This window comes from Globicephala melas, chromosome 9 (assembly GCF_963455315.2).
Source record: "Globicephala melas chromosome 9, mGloMel1.2, whole genome shotgun sequence".
Taxonomy (NCBI): Eukaryota; Metazoa; Chordata; class Mammalia; order Artiodactyla; family Delphinidae; genus Globicephala; species Globicephala melas.
In genome coordinates this window covers 64,902,595-64,927,624 of record NC_083322.1, presented here as the reverse complement: position 1 = coordinate 64,927,624, position 25,030 = coordinate 64,902,595, and the positions used below count along the sequence as shown (strand labels likewise).

At 34.1% G+C, this 25,030-nt stretch overlaps 1 protein-coding gene across 1 annotated transcript in view; it reads left to right on the top strand.

The window, feature by feature from the left end:
* The window catches only part of VWDE (von Willebrand factor D and EGF domains), an 80,386-nt gene that overhangs the window by 33,549 nt on the left and 21,807 nt on the right, over window positions 1-25,030 (top strand). Inside the window, 6 exon segments of the mRNA XM_060304951.1 lie at window positions 2,431-2,550; window positions 2,655-2,750; window positions 3,622-3,717; window positions 6,353-6,456; window positions 12,568-12,651; window positions 16,316-16,398. Of these exon segments, the coding sequence (XP_060160934.1) occupies window positions 2,431-2,550; window positions 2,655-2,750; window positions 3,622-3,717; window positions 6,353-6,456; window positions 12,568-12,651; window positions 16,316-16,398 (583 nt within the window).

The window sequence follows — 25,030 nt, the reverse complement described above, 5'->3', positions numbered from 1 at the left end:
GTTACAGTTTGATTTGCAATCCTATTTTTTTTTAACTTGGAGGTTAGCTTGGATTCTGAGATTGAAATTAATGTGGAGAAGAAACCGTCATTCTAATACTAGAAATTTGAGCACACAAATGAGTTTTTCTAGTTCAGATTTCTGTTAAGAAACTAGGTTATGAAAATGGAAAGTTAAGACTAAATTAAGGCAAATCTTGAAAACTAGGAGACTTACTAAATGCACGTTTAAGAGTTTTAGGTAGGGTTTTGAGTGGAGAATATAAGGAGGTAAATAAAAAGCATGTCTATCATGCTATTTGCAGTAGATGTAAGATATAGTAAGAAAAGTTCTGTAAAATGTATATGCCAACGATATAACTGGGTAAAGCAGGGACTCTAAATTACTAAATTGAACTAAAAATTATCTAATGAACATATGTCATGTTATAGTTTTTGGAATTAACAGTCTACAATTTCCTAGTGGCATGGAATCAGAAATTTACTTATAGTCTCCAGGCCTCAGACTTCTTTACTTTCAAGTTTGAACTAGACAGTTGCTGTCAAGTGTAAATGACACATACAGTGGACCACCTGCAAGTACAGTCAGCACATGGCTAGCTACCATTAAGTAATGGTATTATTGTCATAAGACATGTTACAGAAAGTGCAGAAGAAATGAGAACATGATCTTTATTTTTATTAGATCACATCCCCTTGTGAGGGAATGAAGGGAAGGGAAGATGGTATACACATGGAAAGCCACTGAATAAAATTAGGCAGAATATGGTTAAAAGTAATATGAGGAGTATATTCTGTGTATTCTATAGGATTTCAAAAGAGGAAGATAGACACTGAGCTGGAAACATCATGAAAGGTGAAACTACTCTATTAATAAGCGAGACTTAAAATGTGTGGCTGGAGAGATGATTAAATATATCTTCCAGTTTCCTTCATCCCTTAAATGCCATGAGCCCATTCCATACAGAAAGTGAGGCCAGATTACTTGGCTCATTTTGGAGTTTGGTGGAAGATCCATCTGAGGCCTGGAGAATCTCATGAATATATACATGAAAGTGGGTTTTCTCCTAAACCTCCTTTTCTTAAAATGTGATTGGGGTGGGCATGACCGAGCCCAAGTTTATGTCATTTCTCTATATTACTTTAATTACATATACTTTTCTGTATATATGTAGTATTTATCTCTACACTCAAGTTTTGTAGAGTAGATGAGTATTGATTATAACAAGGCTATCCATTATAAAAGGGTCTTTTATTCTTTTCAAGTTTTAAATTTCTAACCACAGGTATTTCCCATGGTGCTTTTGTAATGGAAAGAGTACACCTTTCTTAATAAATAGAAATAATCTTAAATTGTATAAAGATTAGGAAGCAGAAAATGTAAGAGCATTTCTCCATAATAAAAAGTACCAATAAAAATGCCAGAGAAAGTAAACTCAATCATTAACCAGAAAAGGCTCAGTCTAAAATAGTGGAAATTATCCATTTGCTGAAACATTCAGTTAATATTGTTTTTATACATAAGTACTTCATTATTTTCACTTATAAATCTATTTGAAATCAGTTGAAGTTTTCTTAGTGTTTGGAAATTTAAAAAGCAGCTATTAAAGATGGATCTAATTCAATTCAAATGGGGAGTCTGTCTACCAAGGCCCTATTACCAAAACCAGTTAGTTTGACATTCACTTTTTAAACACAAACTAAAATCCACTTAATCATCATTTAAGGAAAATTAAATTAAAAAATTTATAGGCAGGTTTGCCTATGTATTATTGTTTTTTAAATAACTGCATTTAATTGTCATATCAGTAAGAAATATGAAGCAATAAAAATCCTCTCATAAAAGATTATAAACATTAACTTCTGAACTCCATGGAACAGAATCATATACATAGAAGATACTAGTACAGCGTATTCAGGATTATCCAATAAATATTCCTGACAAAGCCAAAGATTTATTGTTAAAAAGATTTTTCGCCAGGCATTCACAGGAATAAGTCACATATAAAGCTCTGCCTTCGTGACCTCAGTAGGTATCCAAAAGTTAACTTCAAAGTTTTTTCTAAACATCATGTGACCAATGTTGAGTTTTTCTAATTTCCACAGGAACAGATATTCTTATTTTGAGCTCGGTTTTGACTATTTTCTTGGTTTTTCCCAGGTCATTTCACTCTATATGCACTCTAATACTGAAGGCTCCACTGGTTATGAACAACACATTTCATAATTCACCAATACATTTCAAATTGTGCTAACCCACTAGCAACTTACAGCTATAAGCATTGTATTTTATGACTTAGAAAGGACGGTTTTAATGACTTGCAGTGGTGATCTTTTATTTAATAACACATTTCTCTGCCTTATGTCCCCATAGATATAAGCACATGATGCAATATGTAATATATAATAATTGAATATGTGATATTCACAGATTGCTGTCATGTGTTCCTTTAGCTATCTTGTCACCCTCCCTGTAAGAATGGTGGTCACTGCATGAGAAATAATGTGTGTGCCTGTCCTCAAGGATACACTGGTAGGAGATGCCAAAAAAGTAAGACACTACTAAATGTGTTTGCCAACTACATGTAAAGCAAACATATTAAATAGCAAAACTATTGATATTTAAGAACTGATATTTCATCCCTTTACCTTAAGGTATCTGTGATCCCATATGCATTAATGGAGGAAAGTGCGTGGGACCAAGTCTTTGCTGTTGTCCTTCTGGCTGGACAGGGAAACAATGCAACACACGTAAGAGAAATACTCTTAAAATGCTGAAGTGTACATGGGAACATAAAGCAGAATTTCAGACAAAGAGAATTTTCCTTGTTTTCTGTTTCCTTGTTTTTATTTTTTTATTTGTTCCTACTTTAGAATATATCTTTTCGAAATAGAAAGAGTAAAATGCCAAGTCCTCTGAACTCATTCTTTCAGGTTAGTGGAGGTAGAGGATATCCTGTATTTTCCGGTCTGTTCACTACAGTTGCCAGGATAAATGACAAGTCTTTAAGTCCTGGTCTCTCAGTCTTAAGTAGGAGTCAGGGGAAGGTTTTTAAAAAATTACTGATTCCTGGGCTTCCCTGGTGGCGCAGTGGTTGAGAGTCCGCCTGCCGATGCAGGGTGCGCGGGTTCGTGCCCCGGTCCGGGAGGATCCCACGTGCCGCGGAGCAGCTGGGCCCGTGAGCCATGGCCGCTGAGCCTGCGCGTCCGGAGCCTGTGCTCCGCAACGGGAGAGGCCACGGCAGTGAGAGGCCCACGTACCGCAAAAAAAAAAAAAATTACTGATTCCTTAGTCCCATCTCAGACCAATTCAGAACCTCCTGAGATGGGGTATCACTGCTTTCAAGTCTTGCTAGTTTTTAAGATGATGGCAGCTCTCCTCATTCAAATGTTTCATTTTTTTCTTTTTATAATTATTTAAAATTAGCAGCTATTATAATGTATTGGCCAAAGTGTAAAATGAGAAGCAACATAAATGTCTAACAATTGGGGAAAAGCTTTAAGGGAAAAGAGCCTTTAATCATTGATTTTTAACTGTTTCTCTTTTTTTAATGAAAATTTTTATGGTTTATGATAGGATTTGACTAGTAAATTATTAACTTGTTTATTTCTCTACTTGCAGCCATCTGCTTTCAGAAATGTAAAAATGGTGGTGAGTGTATTGCTCCTATCATATGCCATTGTCCTACGACATGGGAAGGAGCACAGCGTCAAATACATAAGGCTACAGAATTTGCTTTCTAATCTATGTTCTGAATTTGAATCTATTATAATTATCAAACAAAGTATAGCTTTAGGAGAAATATACAGGGTAAAATAAATCCCAGCATGCTGATCCATTAAAAAGAGAGTTTTAGAAATAAAAGGATATCATCCATTTCTATACCCATTTTAAAAAAGAAAGTATGGTATATTATATTAATATTTTGTGTGACATAGATAACTCCAAATTACGATCTGTGGGTTGCCAGTGAAGTTCTCTTAGGTGGACTGAAGAAGGTTTTTTTTTTTATTTTAAAAGATCTTTCTTTTTCCTCCAGTTTTATTGCAATATAATTGACATTCTGCACTGTATAAGTTTAAGGTATACAGCATAACGATTTGACTTACATAAATCATGAAATAATTACTACAATAAGTTTAGTGAATATCCATCACCTCATATAGCTACAACATTAAAGAAACAGAAAAAAATGTGGTTTTCCTTGTGATGAGAACTTTTACTGTCTTAAAACTTTCATATATAATGTATAGCAGTGTTAATTATCTTTATTGTGTTGTATGTTACATCCCTAGTACTTATTTAATTTATAACTAGAAGTTTGTATCTTTTGACTATTTTCATCCAAGGGGGAACTGGATAAAGAAGGTTTTAATATAAGTTTAAATGTTTTTCCATATTATAAGGTAGGTATATATCATGGAAATTACAGAAAATATGAAAAAGTTTTTAAAAATTAATCACTCCAAATTCCACCACCCAGAACTAGTTTCTGCCTTGATTTCAGCATTTTAGTTATTTCCATTCAGTTTTAGTCATAAATTTTTACATAGATGGGATCACAGGGTATAAAGGAAAATCAAATTTAATGCAATTATGAAATTTATGAAAACTTGAAATAACATGTTAAAATATTAACAAAGATTAATAACTCAATGGGAAAAATGGAAAATCTCCTCAAAATATTTTCAAATGCTCAATAATTACATAATATCAAAACTGGTGATCCAAGTGTATTGTAAACTGAAATAGCACAATTGTAAAATGACTGTGCCTTTTTACTAGAAATACCTGCTCTGCTTTTCATGTATCAGAGATTCTGCATATAATTTTTATGACTCTTAGACTTTATTTTATTAGTAACTGCTATTATAATTTACACATTTCTCATCCTAGGAAAATATTTTCAAAGAATTCATTTAGTACTTACATAAGAATTATGTGCTCAAAAATAAATAACTTTCATTGAAAGTTAGATGGGATAAAATGCTAGAAAAAAGAACTAGCAACCTCAGTTTGGGCTACTCATTCTGAAGAGAGTTTGTATGGAACATGAGAGAGAATGATAAGATGCTAAAAGCACATTAATGTGGAAATATGCTCCAGTAATTGTGGATTAAGGTACTCTGAGCACAGCCTGAAGATGTGCACCCTGTTTTTGCACCTTGTGTTTGCACCTTGTGTTTGCACCTTGCACCTTTATGTGAATTTTTTGAAGTCCCCTTCCTCAAAATGCTTTACTTCCATCTGTCTGGAAACAGTCTAAATATTGATGATGTTATTTATATAAGATGTCTTACTGCCATTTTCTGGAAAATTGTTGTAATAAATATTTGAATCTATGATGTCTGTGATATGAACAGTGCTTCCTTAGCTGTGGAACCTTGTGCATTACATAACCTGCTCAGCCATACACAATAGCTCTGATGAAAACATACCTTTCAATGTTGCATTTATATTAAAGGGAATATTATTCTTGAATTATGCAAGCTTCCAATATGAGCTCTTGAAACAGATTCCTCTCCCATGAAAAATAACTGTATTGTATATAATTTTATATTCCTCTTTTTAGTCAATATTACTTAAAAGCATTTCCATGTCCTTAAAGATGTAATTTTAAATGATATATTAAATTCCATAATATAAATACTATAATTCATTTGACCTTTCCTCTCATATTGAACATTTCTGTTATTTAGAAATTGTTACTATTATAAGCATTTTGCTCTGTAGGTGGGTAGGTAGATAGAAAGAAAGAAAGAAAGAAAGAAAAGACAAAAGATAAATAGATACAGGTATTTAAAAATTGCATAGGGAGAGATTTTAAAGAAGAAATTTCTAGTCCAGGTAGTGTGAAGATCTTTAGGAAGCTTCCAATAGAGTTGTTTCACATTAAACTTCCATTGATAGTATATAAAATTGTCTGTTTTTCCATACATTGGTCAGTACTGAATTGTCCCTTTTAAATTTTTGCTAAAAAAATTTTTATTAAAAAGCAAATTATGAATGCTATCGTATATTACTGATTTGAATCTTCTCTCTATAGAAAACAAAAAGATGTATTTTAAATACTTTAAAATGTAGCCAATGAAAATTTTGTTTGCTTTAATAATATCTTTATAAAATACTGAAACTGTTGTGTTGAGTTTGGGGGTGTTTTGTCTTTTGATATGTGTATGTATGTGTGTGTTTGCACGCTGGCTGCAGAAATACAGGAGTGCAATTGGTCATTCATAGACTCTTATGACTATTTTTATAGTCAAGTTGCTGAATGGCTTCAGACCATTGGAATAGAATATATCACAAGCATTTGTGTCAAAAGGTGGTAACTGTAAAAACTTGTGTATTGCAGCAATCTGCTATCAAAAGTGTCTTTATGGAGGCAGATGCGTACTCCCCAACATATGTTCTTGCTGCACTGGATATACTGGAGTCAAATGTGAAAAGAAAATACAGGTATTTTACACTTTAAACAAAAGTATATGTTAGATGTCGACATATGCCATCTACTCAGATATTCTACTTAGTGATTTTTACCTATCTGTTAATGTTTTATTTTCTTTTACTTCCAAAATAGAAAACATACAAGATTTTTGTATTTGCCCCCAAAACTAAAAGTAATATCATTCTTGTGTCATTATAGAGTTATCTTATTATTCAAAATTTTGATGTGCACTTAAGGAATTTCAGTGTGTAGATAACAACCATCAAACGTAATGCAATATATCATGGCATGAGAGCTGAAAGAAAGCAAATACCTCACAACATGGATTTAAGACACTAATAATTTATATTTGGTCAAATACTAGGTAAAAAGACCACCTTCACCCTTTAAAAAAAATTCCCCACTTTTATATCAATGAATCACGACTTCATTGATTGTGGTGGGTACGTGTTTCTAAACATTTTCAGTGGATCATATGCCACTGAAGCCTTGAATATCCTCATTCTTTTCCCTGATAGTAGTTCTCTCTTCATTTACTCCCTATTAAAATCCATTTCAGGGAAAGCAATAAAAAACTCTTCATATCATTACAATTAGGATTTATTTGTATTTGGAAAATCAAGAAAGCAAAGGAAGAAGAAAGGCTTTCTTGCAGTTGCCCCACACTTAACTTACAAGGCCAGTGCTATGTAAACATCTATTTTAAAAGTTTCTGTGATCATATCGGTACTTATAAAATGAAACTGAATTTTTTAGGTCTCCAATCTTAAATTTCTAAATATCAATAGCCAAGGTATTTTTTCTGTCCTAATTCCTACATATACCAGGGTGACTCTAACGATCACACACACACACACAAAAAAAAAGTTGCAGCAGAACTCTCCAAAAATTTCTTAAAGTTAATCTGTATTAGATTTAATTTAAAAAGCAATTATAGGGACTTCCCTCGTGGTCCAGTGGTTAAGACTTCGCCTTTCAGTGAAGGTGATGCAGGTTCCATCCCTGGTCAGGGAGCTAAGATCCCACATGTCTTGTGGCCACAAAACCAAAACATAAAACAGAAACAATATTGTAACAAATTCAATAAAGACTTTAAAAATGGTCCACATCAAAAAAACATCTTAAAAAAAAACACAATTATATGCTATTTAGCACTTCAAAAAACCCAAGGGTCATGAATATCAAAGTATGCTGGAGTATTATATTTTGAAAAATGATAAGGAATTTTCTTCCCAAAGCAAGATACTGAATCAGTCTGGCTTAGAGGCAAAGTAGATGTATATATATGTTTTTCTTCTAGCACTGGTGTTCATCCTGGAAGGATATGTCCCCCATTTTGAAAAAAACAAGATTATAATAGTACTATGGTTTGAAAACTAGGAAACAAAAGTTATTGACTATTTGATCAGCTATTGTTGAGAAAAATAAATATAAAAGTTTGAGTTACCTGGGTTTGTAGGCAGCCTAAATATATATTTTTTTATTTTATTTGAGATTTTTATGGCACAGAAAACCCTATGACCTCAAAAGCTTTTAACTCCACTTTGACAGACTAAACTAGGTTACTTCTCTATATTCTATTTTTATGCATTTCTTTACTGCCTGAATCCTTCCTCATGTGATTAATAGCAGATCATCCTCATCCCCATTAATGTTGCTTCTGAGACTGCATCTGGAAACATATTAAGGAAAGAAGAACAGAAGGTCATGGGGAAGGAGAAGGAAAACAAAACAAAAAGACTAGCCCAAGGACCTCAAGTCCTGCTTTACTATAACCTGCTCTCCCAAGTTCTTATGGATTGCTAGAATTTCAATAAAAGAGACCAAGAATTACTGGCTAGAAACAAAAGACACAAATAAAGAGGAAATGGGGAAGGATGGTGCTAAAGAGGGTGGGTTGATGAACAGCTTTGAGAGGTTTCATAACTTGCTGCCTAGCTGCTAAATGTACTTACCATATCCCTGCCACTTGTTTGCTCTGTGACCTTGGGCAAGGTACGCCACCCTGACCCTTAATTTTTTTCATCTGTAATATGGAGCTAATAGTAACACCTATCATGGGGTTGTTGTAAGGATTAAGTATGTTAATATATGTGAAGTACCTAGAACAGTGCCTGGTATGTAGAAAATACTATGTAAGTTCGTTGGTAGTTGCATTGAATAGAGGAATAGAGAGAGGTGGAGAAGGACAAGGATGGGCAAAGAGACTTGAGAGAAATGTTGCAATGTGTTACGAATATCAAAAGTCGTTTCCTGAAGGATATAAAAAATTTTATTTGGTTTAATTGAGCATGGATGTTTCTTGAATGTAACTCTGCCAAGATGGAGTCATGTAGTATCCAAGCTCCATTCAGTCACAACTGTTTTGACATTTAAATATGATCTTGATTAGGTCTCAGTTTTATGAAAGCAGTACTTAGTCTCTAGTGGCAAACACAGAACTTGAAAGAGCTTTATGTATCATGTCAGGGGGGAAGGAAGTAGCAAATAATGAGTCAGAGTTAACTGGTTTTTTAATATTCTTTGAAACTTGATTTCCCTCTTCCTACTACAGATAAAACACCATTGAGTAATATCAAGTATAAGAATGGAAATTTTTATTCAGAAAACATTGAAGTTAACTACTTGAAGTTTATTTGAACATCATTTTTAAAGCTATTTTAAAGGCTGAAGAAACTAATAAATACAGACTGGTCTTAGTTGTTAGGGAAAAGCAAAGAAGAAATCCAGATAATCAAAAATTTACTTTGAGGGCTTCCCTGGTGGCGCAGTGGTTGAGAGTCCGCCTGCTGATGCAGGGGACGCGGGTTCGTGCCCTGGTCCGGGAGGATGCCACATGCCGCGGAGAGGCTGGGCCCGTGAGCCATGGCCGCTGGGCCTGCACGTCCGGAGCCTGTGCTCCACAACGGGAGAGGCCACAGCAGTGAGAGGCCCGCGTACCGCAAAAAAAAAAAAAAAAAAAAAAAAAAATTTACTTTGAAATGTGATTTGATATTTACATATTGAAACGATATTTCTGATATTCCTGACATTCACAATATTTAATAAACTGAACATTTTCCCAGTCCTTACTGTGATGGTGTTTTTATTATCAGGGATCAGTCAGAAGCCATTTGATGTATCCAGATATAAAGTGTTAATGCGGAATTAGGGACTCTCAGGACTGCTGGAAGAGCTGGGGTAAAGATGGGGGAAGGATAGGGTAGAGGTCAGAAAGCAGCTGCTGAAGGTCAGAGACTGAGAATGAAGATGTCAGCCTGTTTCCAAGCATCCAGCTGCAAACACCTCTGAAAAAATAATGGCTTCCTATTCATTTCCATCTTCTAACTCTCTAGAAAGTTTTCTTCATTGGTGAACTCTAACCCAGAACCACACAGAGAAGGGGATTCTGGAAAATGTAGACCCTAGCCTTAGAAGGAAGTGACAGTGGTGCCAAAGGGACGAAAGTGAGCTAACACAAGACATAATAAAAGTTCTGCATCTTATTGCTTTGGACTGTATTCCAGAGATAAAGCTATTACTTTTCACTGATAAAACATCATATTTAGTTTCATCTGTTTACTTTTCACCTCTACTCTTTCTGCTGCTCTGACCTGTACCATTTCTGAACAGAGGGGAAGAAAAAATGTAACTGGGTGTTTTAAAAGACTTACTTAGTCATTGTGTTTACGTGAAAATGTCTTTTATTTATCTGTTCTTTCAGTACCTTGATCTGTTTTGGTGCAGAAGCAAGAGAGAAACTATCACAAAATCAAATCCTTCTATAAATATCAAAAGAGAATTGGATGCTTAATAAAAGAACATTTAAATGACATGATTGTTGAGGAAGTGGGAATGTCAACAGGGAATATACAAATAATTGAAAGATCTGTCTCAGAGATGAAAATAATTACACGTTAACTAGAGTTATAAAACTTCCTTTTCTCTACTATCTTATATTTGACCTCAAACTTTTCATTATCTTTTTCAAAAAACATTTTAATTTGAACATGCCTATTTTAAATCATGTAAGTTTACAAAACTCATTTTGTTCTTTTAAGTGGAAAGACTAAGCATTTCTAAGCCATGTCTAAAATTATAAGATAAAGTAAGACATTATTAGAATAAAATTATTGCTAACTTTGATAAGAATCTTTTTAAGTAATAGCATTCAATGTCACAATTAAAGAGATTTTATCATTTCATATTTGCTGAAAGGTAGTTTAAAGAATCATTTAAGAGAATATAACATGTTTTACTATGTTTTATTTTATTACCAAAATTACAGAAATATAAATGCAAAATAAACTTTTGACAATTAGTGTGTCCTTAAATTTTTAAGCTGCTGTGAAAATATGAATACTAGAAAGAAAAAAGTACTCTAGATAAAAGTGAATTTTTTTAAGTTAATAATTAGAATTGAAATTCCTACAAAAATAGTTAAATGAAATAGCTATAATTTTTTTTTAACATCTTTATTGGGGGTACAATTGCTTTACAATGGTGTGTTAGTTTCTGCTTTATAACAAAGTGAATCAGTTATACTTATACATATGTTCCCATATCTCTTCCCTCTTGCGTCTCCCTCCCTCCCACCCTCCCTATCCCACCCCTCCAGGCTGTCACAAAGCACCGAGCCCATATCCCTGTGCCATGCGGCTGCTTCCCACTAGGAAATAGCTATAATTTTTAAACTGTTTCTGCCTCCTTTGCTGAGTATACAACATTGCAATTTTATTAGTAGCTTTACTAAGTTGATCTTCAGTGTACACTTTTTATGGTTAAAATGTTATAACAGCTGAAGGATTTATTCTGAAATGTCTAAACCAATACTTTAAAATCTTCATAAATATTTCCTAGATCCACACCAAGAATCCCAAGCTACAATTAAAATATTAATCAGTAGACTATGCATTTATAATAGATTTAATGGACCTGAATATGCTAATAATGAAGAAATGTTATGGTTTACAGTTTACAGATTTTATATAAAAGCACTCCTTATGAAAGCTAATGACTCGTGCAAATGGAAGTAGTGTTTTAGAAATATAATGTGAGTTTTGAAAAACAAGTAATTTGATAAATTTATGAAGAAATTTAATTTTTTCTTACTTCTTGGTTATATTTTCACATCTATTAACTTGAACATTTTTTTAACCAAAATCTATTTGGAAAATATTTTGAAGATAATGAGTGTTCAAGATTTTAAGCAAAAGTACTTTAAAATGTGTAATTTTCAATGTTTACCTTATAAGTCATTTTCCATAAAAGAATTCAGGTCTTAAACTTTGTTTAATATGCTTGACTATTCTGTGTTTATTCATGTTAACATTTAAATGAAATGTCTGAGTTATCAAATATTCTTATTCTTTCTTTGGCCCTCTAGTGTTGGGAAGACCTAGGTTTTAATTCAACCCCAAATCTTCACTCCACCTCTTCCCAGTTATAGGGACTTGCAGAGAGAGATTTACCTCCCTCTATATTTAATTCCTTCACTTGTAAGATAGGAATAAATAATATGTACTTCAGAGTATTACTGGGTAATTTTAAATTTAAAATGAGATAATTATAAATAATTTTTCACAATGACTGTCATCTAATAAATGCCCAGTGCATGGGTTTTATTATATGTATGTTTTTTGTTACTAAAAATGAATATGTGGAACCAGCTGAGGAAAAGATGACAGGTAGACTTCCCCTATTTTATTATTTTTTTTTATTTTACTTCCCCAATGATTACTGTATATTGGTGTTTCTTGGAATTTACTTTTAAAAAGCACTGATTAAACAATATGTACATTAAAAGCAAGATAAAATAAGTGAGTGCAAATTTTAAATCAACTCTGGCAAACAGTTATTCAGAACCAGCCTAAAAAGGCTAAAAGTGGCAGGCATATAATGACTAAAATTTGTGAGCTCCATGTGTGCCAAGCTGATTCTAAGCGGTTTGCCAGGGTTAAGCTGGTAACACCTATTTACTCCTTAAATAGCAACTATGGATGTTCCGTGAGAATAAAAGAAAGGGCAGACAAACTAGATGACATTTAAATTTATATTTTTTTTGTAAGGACAGTCTTGTCCATCATTGTGAAAACAATTTCAAACTCAGCTGTAAAGTTTTTAAAAATTGTTTCTACTGCCAGATGAAATTAGCAGAGTTTTGCCTGCAGATGGTGCTAGATCCTCAGTTCCCAGGTAACACGCAAGAAGTGCAAAACGACCATTTAGTAAGAAAGCACATTAAATATTTAATGCAAACGACATTTTTCAAAAATAAACTGCTTCACTAACACAACAGTCTTTCTTGTGAGCCTAGAAGTCTTCCTTACATCTAGTGATTAATCAATAATTACAGCCACTTGGCTGACTGCAGTTAACAATTCCCATTGTGCTAGTAAGGGATGAGTTGCATTTGAAGATTTGGTGACTTAATCTCTATGAGATTTAAATTGCTGTGAGAAGTATTAAGGTAAGCAGAAAACCTTTTGTTTTTCATACAAACATTAAACTTGGAAAATTCTAGCAATTAAAATAGCCAGTACTTTCAGATATTTCAAAATTATACCTCTTTTTTTCCTGTTACTGACAAATAATCATAAGTGAAGGATAATGGATATTCTCCTTCTTGGAACCATAATTTTATCTGATGTAAGTAGGGTCCCCCCAGTTATATGTCTTACATATGACAATACCTGGAAAGTCATTGACTTGAGACACTAGGAACTTGAGAAAAGTATTAAGGATTACTGAACACAATCATTATAGTGAGAATAATTCCACTTTATTTCCCAATTCCCTCAGATAGACAGAAATATAAATAGACCAAACATACATAGATTCTGATATCAAACTTAAATCTTGCTCACCAAGGAATTGTCCTTGCTAGTGTGGCCAAGAGATACTGCTATGGTCTAATTTAGATTCTCATTCTAAGATCTCAGGATCTTCATTTGCATTTCCTTTACTGCTTTGGTTCAGTGCTGCCTGAGCTGGGATGCTCCTCTCTTGGTTGAGGGCTCTGATCATGAATCAAAGGAAATTCTTAAGATTGCTTTTCCATGGCTCCAAGTTGTGTTTTTAGCCACCAAGACCTGTCATTCATTTCTAGGCAAGATCTTGATGATGCCTCCTATGTTACTTTATTGAGCAGGCAGCTGCAGGATGCCTCATCCCCCTACTCTGACCTCTTCATGGCCACATCAGTGTCCTCTGCTGGTGCATTCTCACTGATGATTTGCAATTTCTGAGGACCAGGAAATAAACAGGACTTTTTTTTTTTCCTTTCAAATCCTTTCTTGTGACAATAGTCAATTCTTTCTTTGGAGTTGACCTGAAACCTATCTCCCCACAGCAAAGATTCAAGACATTTTCAGTGTAATGCCATCAACATACCCTGCCTGCGGTGTTACAAAGTGAAATAAATAAAGCATCAGAGATGCTGTGTAGAGTGTGACCACTTCATTTCCTACACAGCAGCCTACAAAGAAGAGTAGAATGGTTCAACCCAAGAAAAAATCACAAGGCAGCAGCAGAGCTTGGTGAAAAATGTGGGCACCTTCTCAGAGAAAATGCATCATGTCTCACATGAGTGACAAAAATATTTTGAAAAATATTTTAGTTTTCTTTTTCTCCCCATAAAAGAAGAAACAGCTGTAGGAAATGGAAACTGACCTTACCAGAACATAAAACCTGAACTGCTCATTTTGAGGGTTGGCATACAGCTGTGTGCTGGGCTCTGAAAAGCAGAAGTGGGATTCTTCTAGAGCCATATGGTTGAATCAAGAAGGGCAAAGGGTTAGAGCAGACAGAAGGCAGTTTACAGGTAATGACAAAGTCCTGAAGCATAATATATTCTAAAATGCTTCCAGTCTTAGATTCACATTAAAAAGGAGGAGGCTGCCAAGAAATACACTAATGTGTTTTTCTCCTGAGAGAACAAAGATCCCCAAAGCACTACCTGTCAGCTCTGCTTAGGTGACCTTACCTTCCAGTCACTGTTAAACCGAAGAATTAAGAGAGAATCCTATTTCTAATTGTTTTGAACATCATGATAGTCTTCCAAATGAATACCTACTGAGTTTCCACTAAAACACAAAAATCCTTCATTAACCCATATAGGCAGGCTGATTACAGGCTCTGCCAATCTGTATTACTAAGCACTAACTAACCTATTGAGACAACTTGCTAGAAAGAGAGTTGTTTCATTCCGCATCCCGCAGGGAAAACGAAACTGACAAGCATGGTTGAAACCAAGATGGATAAACAGTTTGTAGCTTCTGATAGAATTCTCCTGCTGAAAATACATATGTGAGATTTTAACTAATTAGGCCTCAAGCTCTTTGCAAAAGCCACATTGCAATTAATTAAGATGCTACTCATTATTTTTCAAAACACAAATTCTTTATCATAATTTACAAAACTGTCAGAGAAAACATATTCACACTACCATATTATAGTTTTTATGCTAAAAGAGATAAAATATTTAAGATGAACTTTGTTATTTTTAAGCTGTTCATTTCAGTTGAACTTGGCATACTATTATGAACACTTTAGCTAACATGTAATTATAATTGAATTAACTGAAAATTAAAGTCAAGATTTGTAACCTTTCATTGAGACCCAAATTTAAAGAATTATCACATCCACTATTAAAAGCAGTGCTATGAGGGACTTCCCTGGTGGTACAGTGTTTAAGAATCCACTTGCCAATGCAGGGGACACAGGTTCAAGCCCTGGTCCGGGAAGATCCCACATGCCACGGAGCAACTAAGCCTGTGCACCACAACTACTGAGCCTGTGCTCTAAAGCCCACGAGCCACAACTACTGAGCCTGCATGCCACAACTACTGAGGCTGCATGCCACAACTACCGAAGCCTGTGCACCTAGAGCCCATGTTCCACAACAAGAGAAGCCACCACAACAAGAAGCCCGTGCATGGCAACAAAGAGTAGCCCCCGCTCGCTGCAACTAGAGAAAGCCCGCACACTGCAACAAAGACCCAACACAGCCAAAAATAAAGAAATAAATAATTTTTTTTTAAAAAAAGAGCAGTAGTGTGAAAGGGGAACTGTCAGTGGAAATCTTGAAAGATACAATTAAGAGAACACATAAAAATTTTAAATAATAACCTCTGATATATTACTCTTTTAATAATTTATTTTAATTAGTAGAATAATAATTCCACTGCCAAAAATGTTTATTGTGCCAGTTTCTAATACTAAAAAATAAATATTTTAAGTGAGCATCAATAGGAAAAGAGTTGTTATTATACATCCAGCTATGAAATTTCTATAGACCATATAAAAGAGTAAGTCATGCAGAACTTTATCTTATATCTTTTAAAGATGGCTATGTTATATTAAATGAAAAATATGAAAAGGCAAATTTTTAGACAATAATTATACTACACTCTCATTTTAAAATGTATATGTGTTTTCATGCACATATGTTTTTAATTATAGAAAATTTCTATAAAGACAGATATCAAATTTTTAAAATTGGTTACCTTAGGGAAGTATGATCAAGAGCTGAGGGGTGATATATGTAGATTTTAATTATTACTTCTTATATATATTTGTATTGCTTAAAATTTTTATAGTGATCTTCAATTATTTTTGTAATGTATACTTTTGCAGAATCTTCGATTAGCCTCAAACAATGCAGCTCTCTTGAAATACCAAGAGTCATTCAGAATAATATACATGAATTGAAAATCAAAGAACCACTGCATAGTTTATCTTAACTGAAAAGGAGCAATAAAAATTAATTAAAAATTTAATATGTTATTTGTAGAAAATTTTAGTTGCGGTACTTATACTCTTTTCACAGTAAAAGATTTTCCTGATTATTGCATATGTATTTAAGTTGGAAACTGTTGTATTTAAATTAAGGAGAATGGTTTACAGTCCCATGAGAGTTATCATAAGATTAAAACTAATTGCTCAGAATTTTCATCTGAGACCAAACTGGACAGGTAATCAGTCATAAGCTAATGTTATTAGCTTGATTCATGTGATCAAACTCTATTTCTGATAATACGAGGCAAGGGGGTGGGCAGGAAAGAAATATGCTACATATAAAAATGATGGAACCAAGTTCTTCTGTTTGCATTAGTTCTAACATTTAGAGGTCACATTTACAGCAAAGACTTGAGTTTACCACCTGAATAATTCAAGCAAAAAGCTCACATTTGCCTAAATTCATGGGAGCAAAAAACCACAAAATATTTTTTCTATTTATAAGTTTGTAGAGTGCCTTTTATGTGAAAATTTTGGAGGCTTATGTGAATTAACTATAGTTTAAAATGAATTAATGAACATTTTACTTTAAAGATAGAATTAAAATACACTATCCAATGTATATATATAATCTGAGGTATGGAGGAATGAAGCAAACTTCCCCAAAGACTCATAAATCAGATAAAATGCAATGGTTAATTTTCAGTAGAATCTAAACTTATCAAGTGTCAGTCTTGACTAGGTACAGATTTGTTTTGTTTCAGAAAATGACCACTATCTTTCTTTTTGAAAAAAATATGTGATATTTGATACATACAAAAGAAAATGGCACTATATCTCTAAAGTTATAAAGCGTACCAAAATGGACACATACAATTCAATCATTCAATTCAGAAATATGCCAATGCCAACACAGTTGCACCAGTTTCTATGCTCCTCTTATAATCCTGCTTCTCCCCACTCCAAACTATGTCCTGTATTTTGTGTTTATAACCTGCGCTAGACAACCTCTAAGATGGTCCCCAATAACCACCGCATCCTGATATTCACACCCTTATGAAATCCCCTTCTTTTGAGGGTGGGCTGAACTTAGTGATTCACTTCTAACAAATAGAGTATGACACAAGGAATGGCTGTCTCTTCTAAAATTAGGTTATAAAGTAACTAGCTTCTCTCCCTACTCCCCCTTCTCTCTTTCCTCCCACTCTCCTTCTCATTCTGCCTCTCTTAGTCTTTGAGGAAGGCCAGTTACCTTCCTATCAGTTTACCCATGAGAAGGCTTATACAGCAAAGAACTGAGGGAGGCCGCCAGCCAACAGCCAGGAAGAACTGAGGCCCTTAGTCCAGCAACCCAGGAGGAACTGAATCTGGATAAAAACTATGAGTGAGGGCTTCCCTGGTGGCGCAGTGGTTGAGGGTCCGCCTGCCGAGGCAGGGGACACGGGTTCGTGCCCCGGTCCGGGAGGATCCCACGTGCCGCGGAGCGGCTGGGCCCGTGAGCCATGGCCGCTGGGCCTGCGCGTCCGGAGCCTGTGCTCCGCAGCGGGAGAGGCCACAACAGTGAGAGGCCCACGTACCGCAAAAAAAAAAAAAAAAAAAAAAAACTATGAGTGATTTTGGAGTGGATCGTCCCCAAGTCAAGCCTTGAGATGAGACCATCATCCTGACTGAAACCTCAAAAGACACCATGAGCCAGAGCGCTCAGTTAAACCATACCTGAATTCCTGACCTGCAGGAAATGTGACATAAAATCATGTTTTTTTGAGCCACTATGTTTTAGAATAATTTGTTAGTCAGAAGCAGATAACAAATGTATTATCCTTGCCTTTAAAAAGTTTTGATAAAGAGCACAGAGTGTATTAATTTCTGTTAAATCAAACTTTAAATTGTGTTGTTCAATTCTTCATCTTGCGAATTTTTCACCTGCTTAATCTTCTAATAATTTAGAAAGCTATTGAAATCTTTTTATCATTTTTTTTATTTGTCTAGTTCTCCCTGTAGTTTTATCAAATTTCCCTTTATATACTTGAGGCCATTAAAAGTTTCTAGTATACTAAGCCTTTTATTAGGTGGGTAGACTCTGGAGACAAATTGCCTTCTGGATTTCAATCCTAATCTTATTCCTTATTATCTGTCTGATTTTAAGCAAATTATTTAACCTCCATCCCTCCATTTCTTCACCTAGAAAATGGAAATATAAATACTGCCTACCTGTTGGATTTAAATGAGGTTTAAACAAGTTAATACTTACATGCATACAACAGTAGTTGATATACAGCTATTGGTAAATCACCATATGTTCTGACTTCTTTATCCCTAATAATGCTTTTTGGTTAACAGTTACTGAATTCTACTTAAAAATTATTTTGAAAACTACCCCATCTTTTTAACAATTTTTCCTGAAAAAAATATATTTTCCTGACTAATCTTTTTCTACTGTAACCTTCAGTGTTTCTGTCTCCTTAGGTTTTATGTGTGCTTCTGGAATTCAATGTAAGGCTGATTTTTTTTTTTTTAAATACAACCAGTCATTCTGCCTTTCAACTGGAAAGAATTAAGTGTATCGTGAATTATAAATATTTTGACTTATTTCTAGCAGTTTGGGTTTTGCTAGTTCCACTTTTGCTATTTTTTTCTCCATTCATGCTTTCTCTTGGATTGATTGAAATGCTATATTTGTTTGGTTCTTGGTACGTCTTTTCTCTTTAACTGGCTTGAGAATATTATATATTATATTTTAATCTTTATGATTATTGTCTTCGAGATTCTCAACTGATGAACAGAATATGTCACTCTTCACTCTTATTTCAAAAAATATAACTTTTTCAACAGTTTGATTCCTGTCAACCTCCTTCCAAGCTACATGCTATTGTTTAATTTTACCTTCTTTTATACTCTAATTTAGAAATTATTACTATTACTTTATAAAGACAACGTTTGATTAAATTTAGTTAAATGTTTACCAATTTGCTTTCCATTCTTTCTTGCTGCTTAACATTGTTTTTGGAATCAATTTTTTCCTCCTAAAGTATGTTCATTCTGAAGTTCCTATAGTGAATTTCTATTGATGGTAAATATTCTGTTTTTATCTTAAAGTATTATTATGATTCCCTCATACATGAAAACAGTTTTGCTGGATACTTAATTCTAGCTTTATAGTTATTTTCTTTCTATACATTTAAGCTATTATTTCACTGTTCTTAAAATTTTTGTTACCAACCTAATTGTTATTACTCTTTTATTCTGGTTCTTTTCCAGAGAGCAATTCTCTTTTTACTTGTTCTGTAGTTTGACTACAAGGTATCTGATTGTCAGTTTATTTTTAATTTATACTGTTCAATAATTATTGTGTTTCTTGTAGCTATGGATTCATCCTATACCTACTCATAAGGTTGTTACAAGGATTAACTTAATGAAAGTCAAGTGCTGTGAACAATAACCTGCACATAGTAGATACTATGTATGTGTTTTCTATTGTTATTGAATAATGATTCCTTTTATTATCTTCTCCTTTAATATTTCCACCCCCCCATTATTTGTATTCTTTCCTCTAGGACACCCATTAGGAATAGAAAACACTTCCATTCCAATCTTCATGTCAGTTAACTAATCTTTCCTATTTTCCAAATCCTTGTTTCTCTATGCTACTCAGTAATTTCCTCAGACCTACCTCTAAATCACTAATTATCTTTTAAGTTTTGTCTAATCTGCTATTTAATCCATCTCTGTCTGACTTTGTGCCCTACATTTGATCTTTACAGTGTCCCACCTAGGCTCCCTGCCCTATAGTTTCTGATGGAGCCAGGACAAGGGGAGTCATCACCAGCAGATCTAAGTTCAAGAGGAGGGAGATGTCAGGGTATTTAGTCCCCCCTTGTCTCCCTGTGTTATCATAACACTTGCATTTTAAGAGAGTTAACATTTTACTTCGTTGTGAAGGTGGCATTTATTCTTGATATATGAAAGACACAAAAACACAAAGGGTGTTTTTTTCTGAAAGCCTGAATCGCATTCTTCAGAATCATGACCATTCCCAAATGAACCAGGAAAAACAAATCATTTTTGCATCACCTGAATATTGCCATGCCCATCATCACTGAGTGTTTTATGTGAAATTGCTTCTAGAATGTTAAAGATAAATAAGCAAATCCTTTTCCACTGTAAATAAGAGAGGCAGAGCAATTCTCTTTAGATGTAGCACATCTGCTAACAGAATGGGAATTGTTGAAAGAAGATGGAGAATCTGATTACAAAAAAGAAAAAAGAAGTTTAGAGATTTGGCATAATGTGATCTAAAGCTTTCAGAAAAGGAAAAAATAAAGACTGCCGAAAAGTGAATTTATGAGCTCACATTTTTTTTTCTTCTGACATAAAGGATGATAATCATAAAAATGCTTTGCTACTTTTCTATATATCTTATTACTTATTTACATGCAATTACTACAATATTAATGACATACATAAGGTAGAAAGATTGTGAGTTAACTTCTAAATTTAAGAAGGAAGAACAGAATTTTTAAAATTAAGGAAACTAATTACATACTGTACACAAAAACTACTGCATTAGACAAACCTTCTTCACCCCCAACTATATTTTACAAATATTCCCTGACCACCTAAATTTAATAAGCCTGAGAATGGGCACTGCCATAGTCCAGGCTCATTTTTAGTTTCCCTGCAAAGTTCAATGGAATTGAAGCATGTGTATATCATTTCCAGAGCATCTTTCCTCATCCTCAACACCCCTATTTTGAGTTAGTAGCAGGAAATCTTAACCAACTCTTCAGTTCCGTCCAATGATCATTTTACTAATCCTAACCTGTACTATGACATAGTCTTGCCAAGGTTCTTGAGATGTTAAATACCTAGGTCAGTTTGGCCACTCCAAAGCACTGCTAACCATTCTTAAGCTTCCCAAGACCAAAAACCATCCAGAGCTCACTCTTGAGGTTTCCACCTGACCTAACTATGCTTTTAACCATGCTATAATGACAGAAATAAAATAGTAATGAACACTAGGATGACAACTGTTTGCCTTGATATGCATGCATCTTAGTTATTAGGTCAAGGATATTTTATTGCCTGTGTAAAGGAAATTAACTATCATATTTCAGCGCATATAAAACATAGTTCAACTACTAAAGTATAAAACATGTAAATCAGAAAAAAAAATCTAATGCGATCTGGTTTCTCACAATTCAAGAGGCTAAAAAGCACTGGTGTTCATGCTTTAGAGTTGGCAAATTAAGCTTGTCTCAGAAGTGTTAGATTTATCTAAAGAGAAACCCTAAATTTGAGGAAAGCATCAGTGTATTTCTTTTTAAAAGATGACATTTAAATGAAGGTTTCCTTCAAACCAACAAAGATGTACATTGTATGTCTTGAAAGTGCTGAAGACATGGCAAGTATGAATATTTCTAAAACCAAACCCAATTTATTCTAATTTTATATAACTTGATAGAGTAAAACATCAAAGAGGAAATGTGAAACAGCACTCTGTGTTGCTGAAAGTTAGACAGGGAAAACAATGAACAAATGTATCTGTCTTGAAAAATGTATAAGTGGACTCAGCAAACTAGATAGTTATCAATTATTAAGGATGCATGTGATGGGAATTTTTCAGCATACTTTCCTTCTCCCCTCTGCCTTATAGTTTTAAAGGTTCTTTGTTCCTTTGATTTATTGTCCTGTTTCTGCATTCCAGCCCCAGAGTCATAGTTAAGGGGGCAGCTAAAATTAAGGGACTAAGGAGTAGTCTGTCAATCTTTGCCCCTTGGGTGGAAGGCTGCTATAAAGCAAATGAAAAATGAAGCATCATTAAGAATAAATTGTAGGTTTTGAGTACGTTCCTTTATTCTGAAAATGGGTTTTCTTTTTTGAGAATCGTCTCTTTCCATTTGAATTGGCTTGTATTATAAGCTGATTGTGGCATTCTGTTTTCGTCTGAGTCTGCCCAGATGTTCCTTCCATTTACAGGAAAAAAAAATTCTACTTCTAATACAAAGTTCTGTATTTTTAAGTCCCATCTGATGAGTTAGGTTTCAAAGTCCTAGTAAATTTTTCAGAAACTTAAGACTTTTTTTGTTTTAATCTGCATTTTGCTTTCTAATTTGAAAAGAGCTTTTACTGACTTTTTTTATTTTTTTTAATTTGTTTTTAAAGTTTTCTCACGTTTTGCCAATCAGCTAAGTTTTACATTTCAAAGCAGCATCTTCGTGTAAAAGTCATAATCTATCACTCAGTTTTGAAATATATCAATAGCTTTATTTTCACTTTTTGTTACCACTGATTATTATTACAGATGGATAAGTTTCTTTGGAATTACATTTAATTTGTAAATATAGAAAACTGTATATAAATATAAATTAAATATCACAGTGAGCTGAGGAAATGAAGAGTACACATTTATAATTATGCATGGAAGGGAAGAGATAAAACCTAATCTTTCAACATCATTTTTAAAAGCAACTTTGATTAAAATGCTCATTACATAATAATTCTAAGGTAAATCAAAACAATGGAGTTAATGCATATATTTATTTAAAAACTCAAAAGAGAATAAAACCAAAAGGAACAATTTGTCTATCACACATGGTGTATTTCTCACCTATTTTCATTTGAGGGAAAAAAAATGTTGGCAAAATCATGGCATGGGTAGAAGAGAAGTTAGGTTTTATTAACAAGTAGCTTGAAAAACAGAGTGTTAGGAGAGAATTTCTCAGGCCAGTTATTATAGGAACGTCATTATTATCAAAGTCAAGAATTTGCAGAAGCCATTTCACCTATGTCTCAATATCCAAATGTAGGAGAAAGGAAACATCTTCAAGTAAGCCCTAGAAACTGATGGAAGGCTAATGCCCAGACTCCTGACATAGCAGGAAGGACTGTACAGGGTATGCCAACAAGAAAAAGAGAATAATGAAGACTCTCCAATAGCCCAGGCACCCTGACACAGTATGCCATCCTCCAGATCTTGTCCAAACAGCCAGGGTGTCCTCTTTCCTCTCCAGGTTTATCTCCCTTTCCCCCATCCTCCCAGGCTGAACTACTTGCAGTTGAATTACTGAAAAACCTGACCAACTTTTATTAACACTTTTAGTTTGGGCTCAAGCTTTATTTCCTTAATAGTATTTTCCTGGCTCCTTCAGGCAGCTTGAGTATCTGCACTCCTAGAGCCTTGTGCATATTTTAACTGCCCCTGATGTCATACTCTATTATAAGCTCCTAGCACCAATCATCATGCTGCTGTACAGGAGGTGATCAGAAAATGTCAGGTGGATTCATGAAGGAATCAACAGAGCATTTTAGTTCTACTTAAACTATAGATTGATACAAGATTTTAAAAATTAACTTTTTTTAAAAAATAGATCTTTATTGGAGTATAATTGCTTCACAATACTGTGTTAGTTTCTGTTGCACAACAAAACAAATCAGCCATATGCATACACAAGTCCCCATATCCCCTCCCTCTGGAGCCCCCCTCCCATCCTCCCTATCCAACCCTTCTAGGTCACTGCAAAGCAGCAAGCAGATCTCACTGTGCTACGCTGCTGCTTCCCACCAGCAAACTTTTTTACATTCGGTAGTGTATATATGTCGATGCTACTCTCACTTCACCCCAGCTTCGCCCTCCCACCCCATGTCCTCAAGTCCAGCTTTTGACAAAATTCAACACCCATTTATGATAAAAACTCTCCAGAAAATGGGCATAGAGGGAACCTACCTCAACATAATAAAGGCCATATATGACAAACCCACAGCAAGCATCATACTCAATGGTGAAAAACTGAAAGCATTTCCACTAAGATCAGGAACAAGACAAGGATGTCCACTCTCACGACTCTTATTCAACATAGTTTTGGAAGTCCTAGCCACAGTAATCAGAAAAGAAAAATAAATAAAAGGAATACAAATTAGAAAAGAAGAAGTAAAATAGTCACTGTTTGCTGATGACCTTATACTATACATAGAAAATCCTAAAGATGCCACCAGAAAACTACTAGAACTAATCAATGAATTTGGTAAAGTTGCAGGATCCAAAATTAATGCACAGAAATCTCTGGCATTCCTATACACCAACAATGAAAAATCAGAAAGAGAATTTAAGGAAACACTCCCATTTACCATTGCAACAAAAGAATAAAATACCTAGGAATAAACCTGCCTAAGGAGGTGAAAAACTTGTCCTCAGAAAACTGTAAAACACTGATGAAAGAAATCAATGATGACCTAAACAGATGGAGAAATTAACACTTTTTAGTAAACACTCAGTTATTATGATAAATCGATGCTTATCTTTAGAGTATCACATTCTTTTTTAGAAAACATATTATGAAACATAAAAACTAGCTGTAATTTTTACAAGAAAAAGTATAAGTGATTCCAATGTTAACTTTTATTCATTCAAATGCTGTTACAGATTTTTAAAAGATGCAGGGTTCTCAGTTACCCTGTGCAAATTGTTGGCTTATTAGTTTTCATCATACTGAAATTTAACAAGCATGTAGGATTTTTGTCGCAAAGGCTCTGAGGCCAAATTACAGGTCACTTTATAAGAACTGTGTTCTCACCGTAACTTGGAAATATTTCTTAGAGGGAACATTGTTTAAATTCCAAAAATTTCTTGACACAAAATGTCATCTATCAATCAGAAAAACTAAATGCTGTTTCTAGGTTCTGAATTACCCAAGAATGGACAATTGCAAAGGGAAGCTACAAAAATTTTCATGTGTGTAAAGCTGAGTCTATATTTGGAGAGAAAATGATTATTTTATATCTTCATAATGGGTGAAACAGAGTTAAGAGTGTTATCCTAGCCATATTTATTGACATGTGATCTTTTGTTTCACATTATTTTGGCTTATGCTT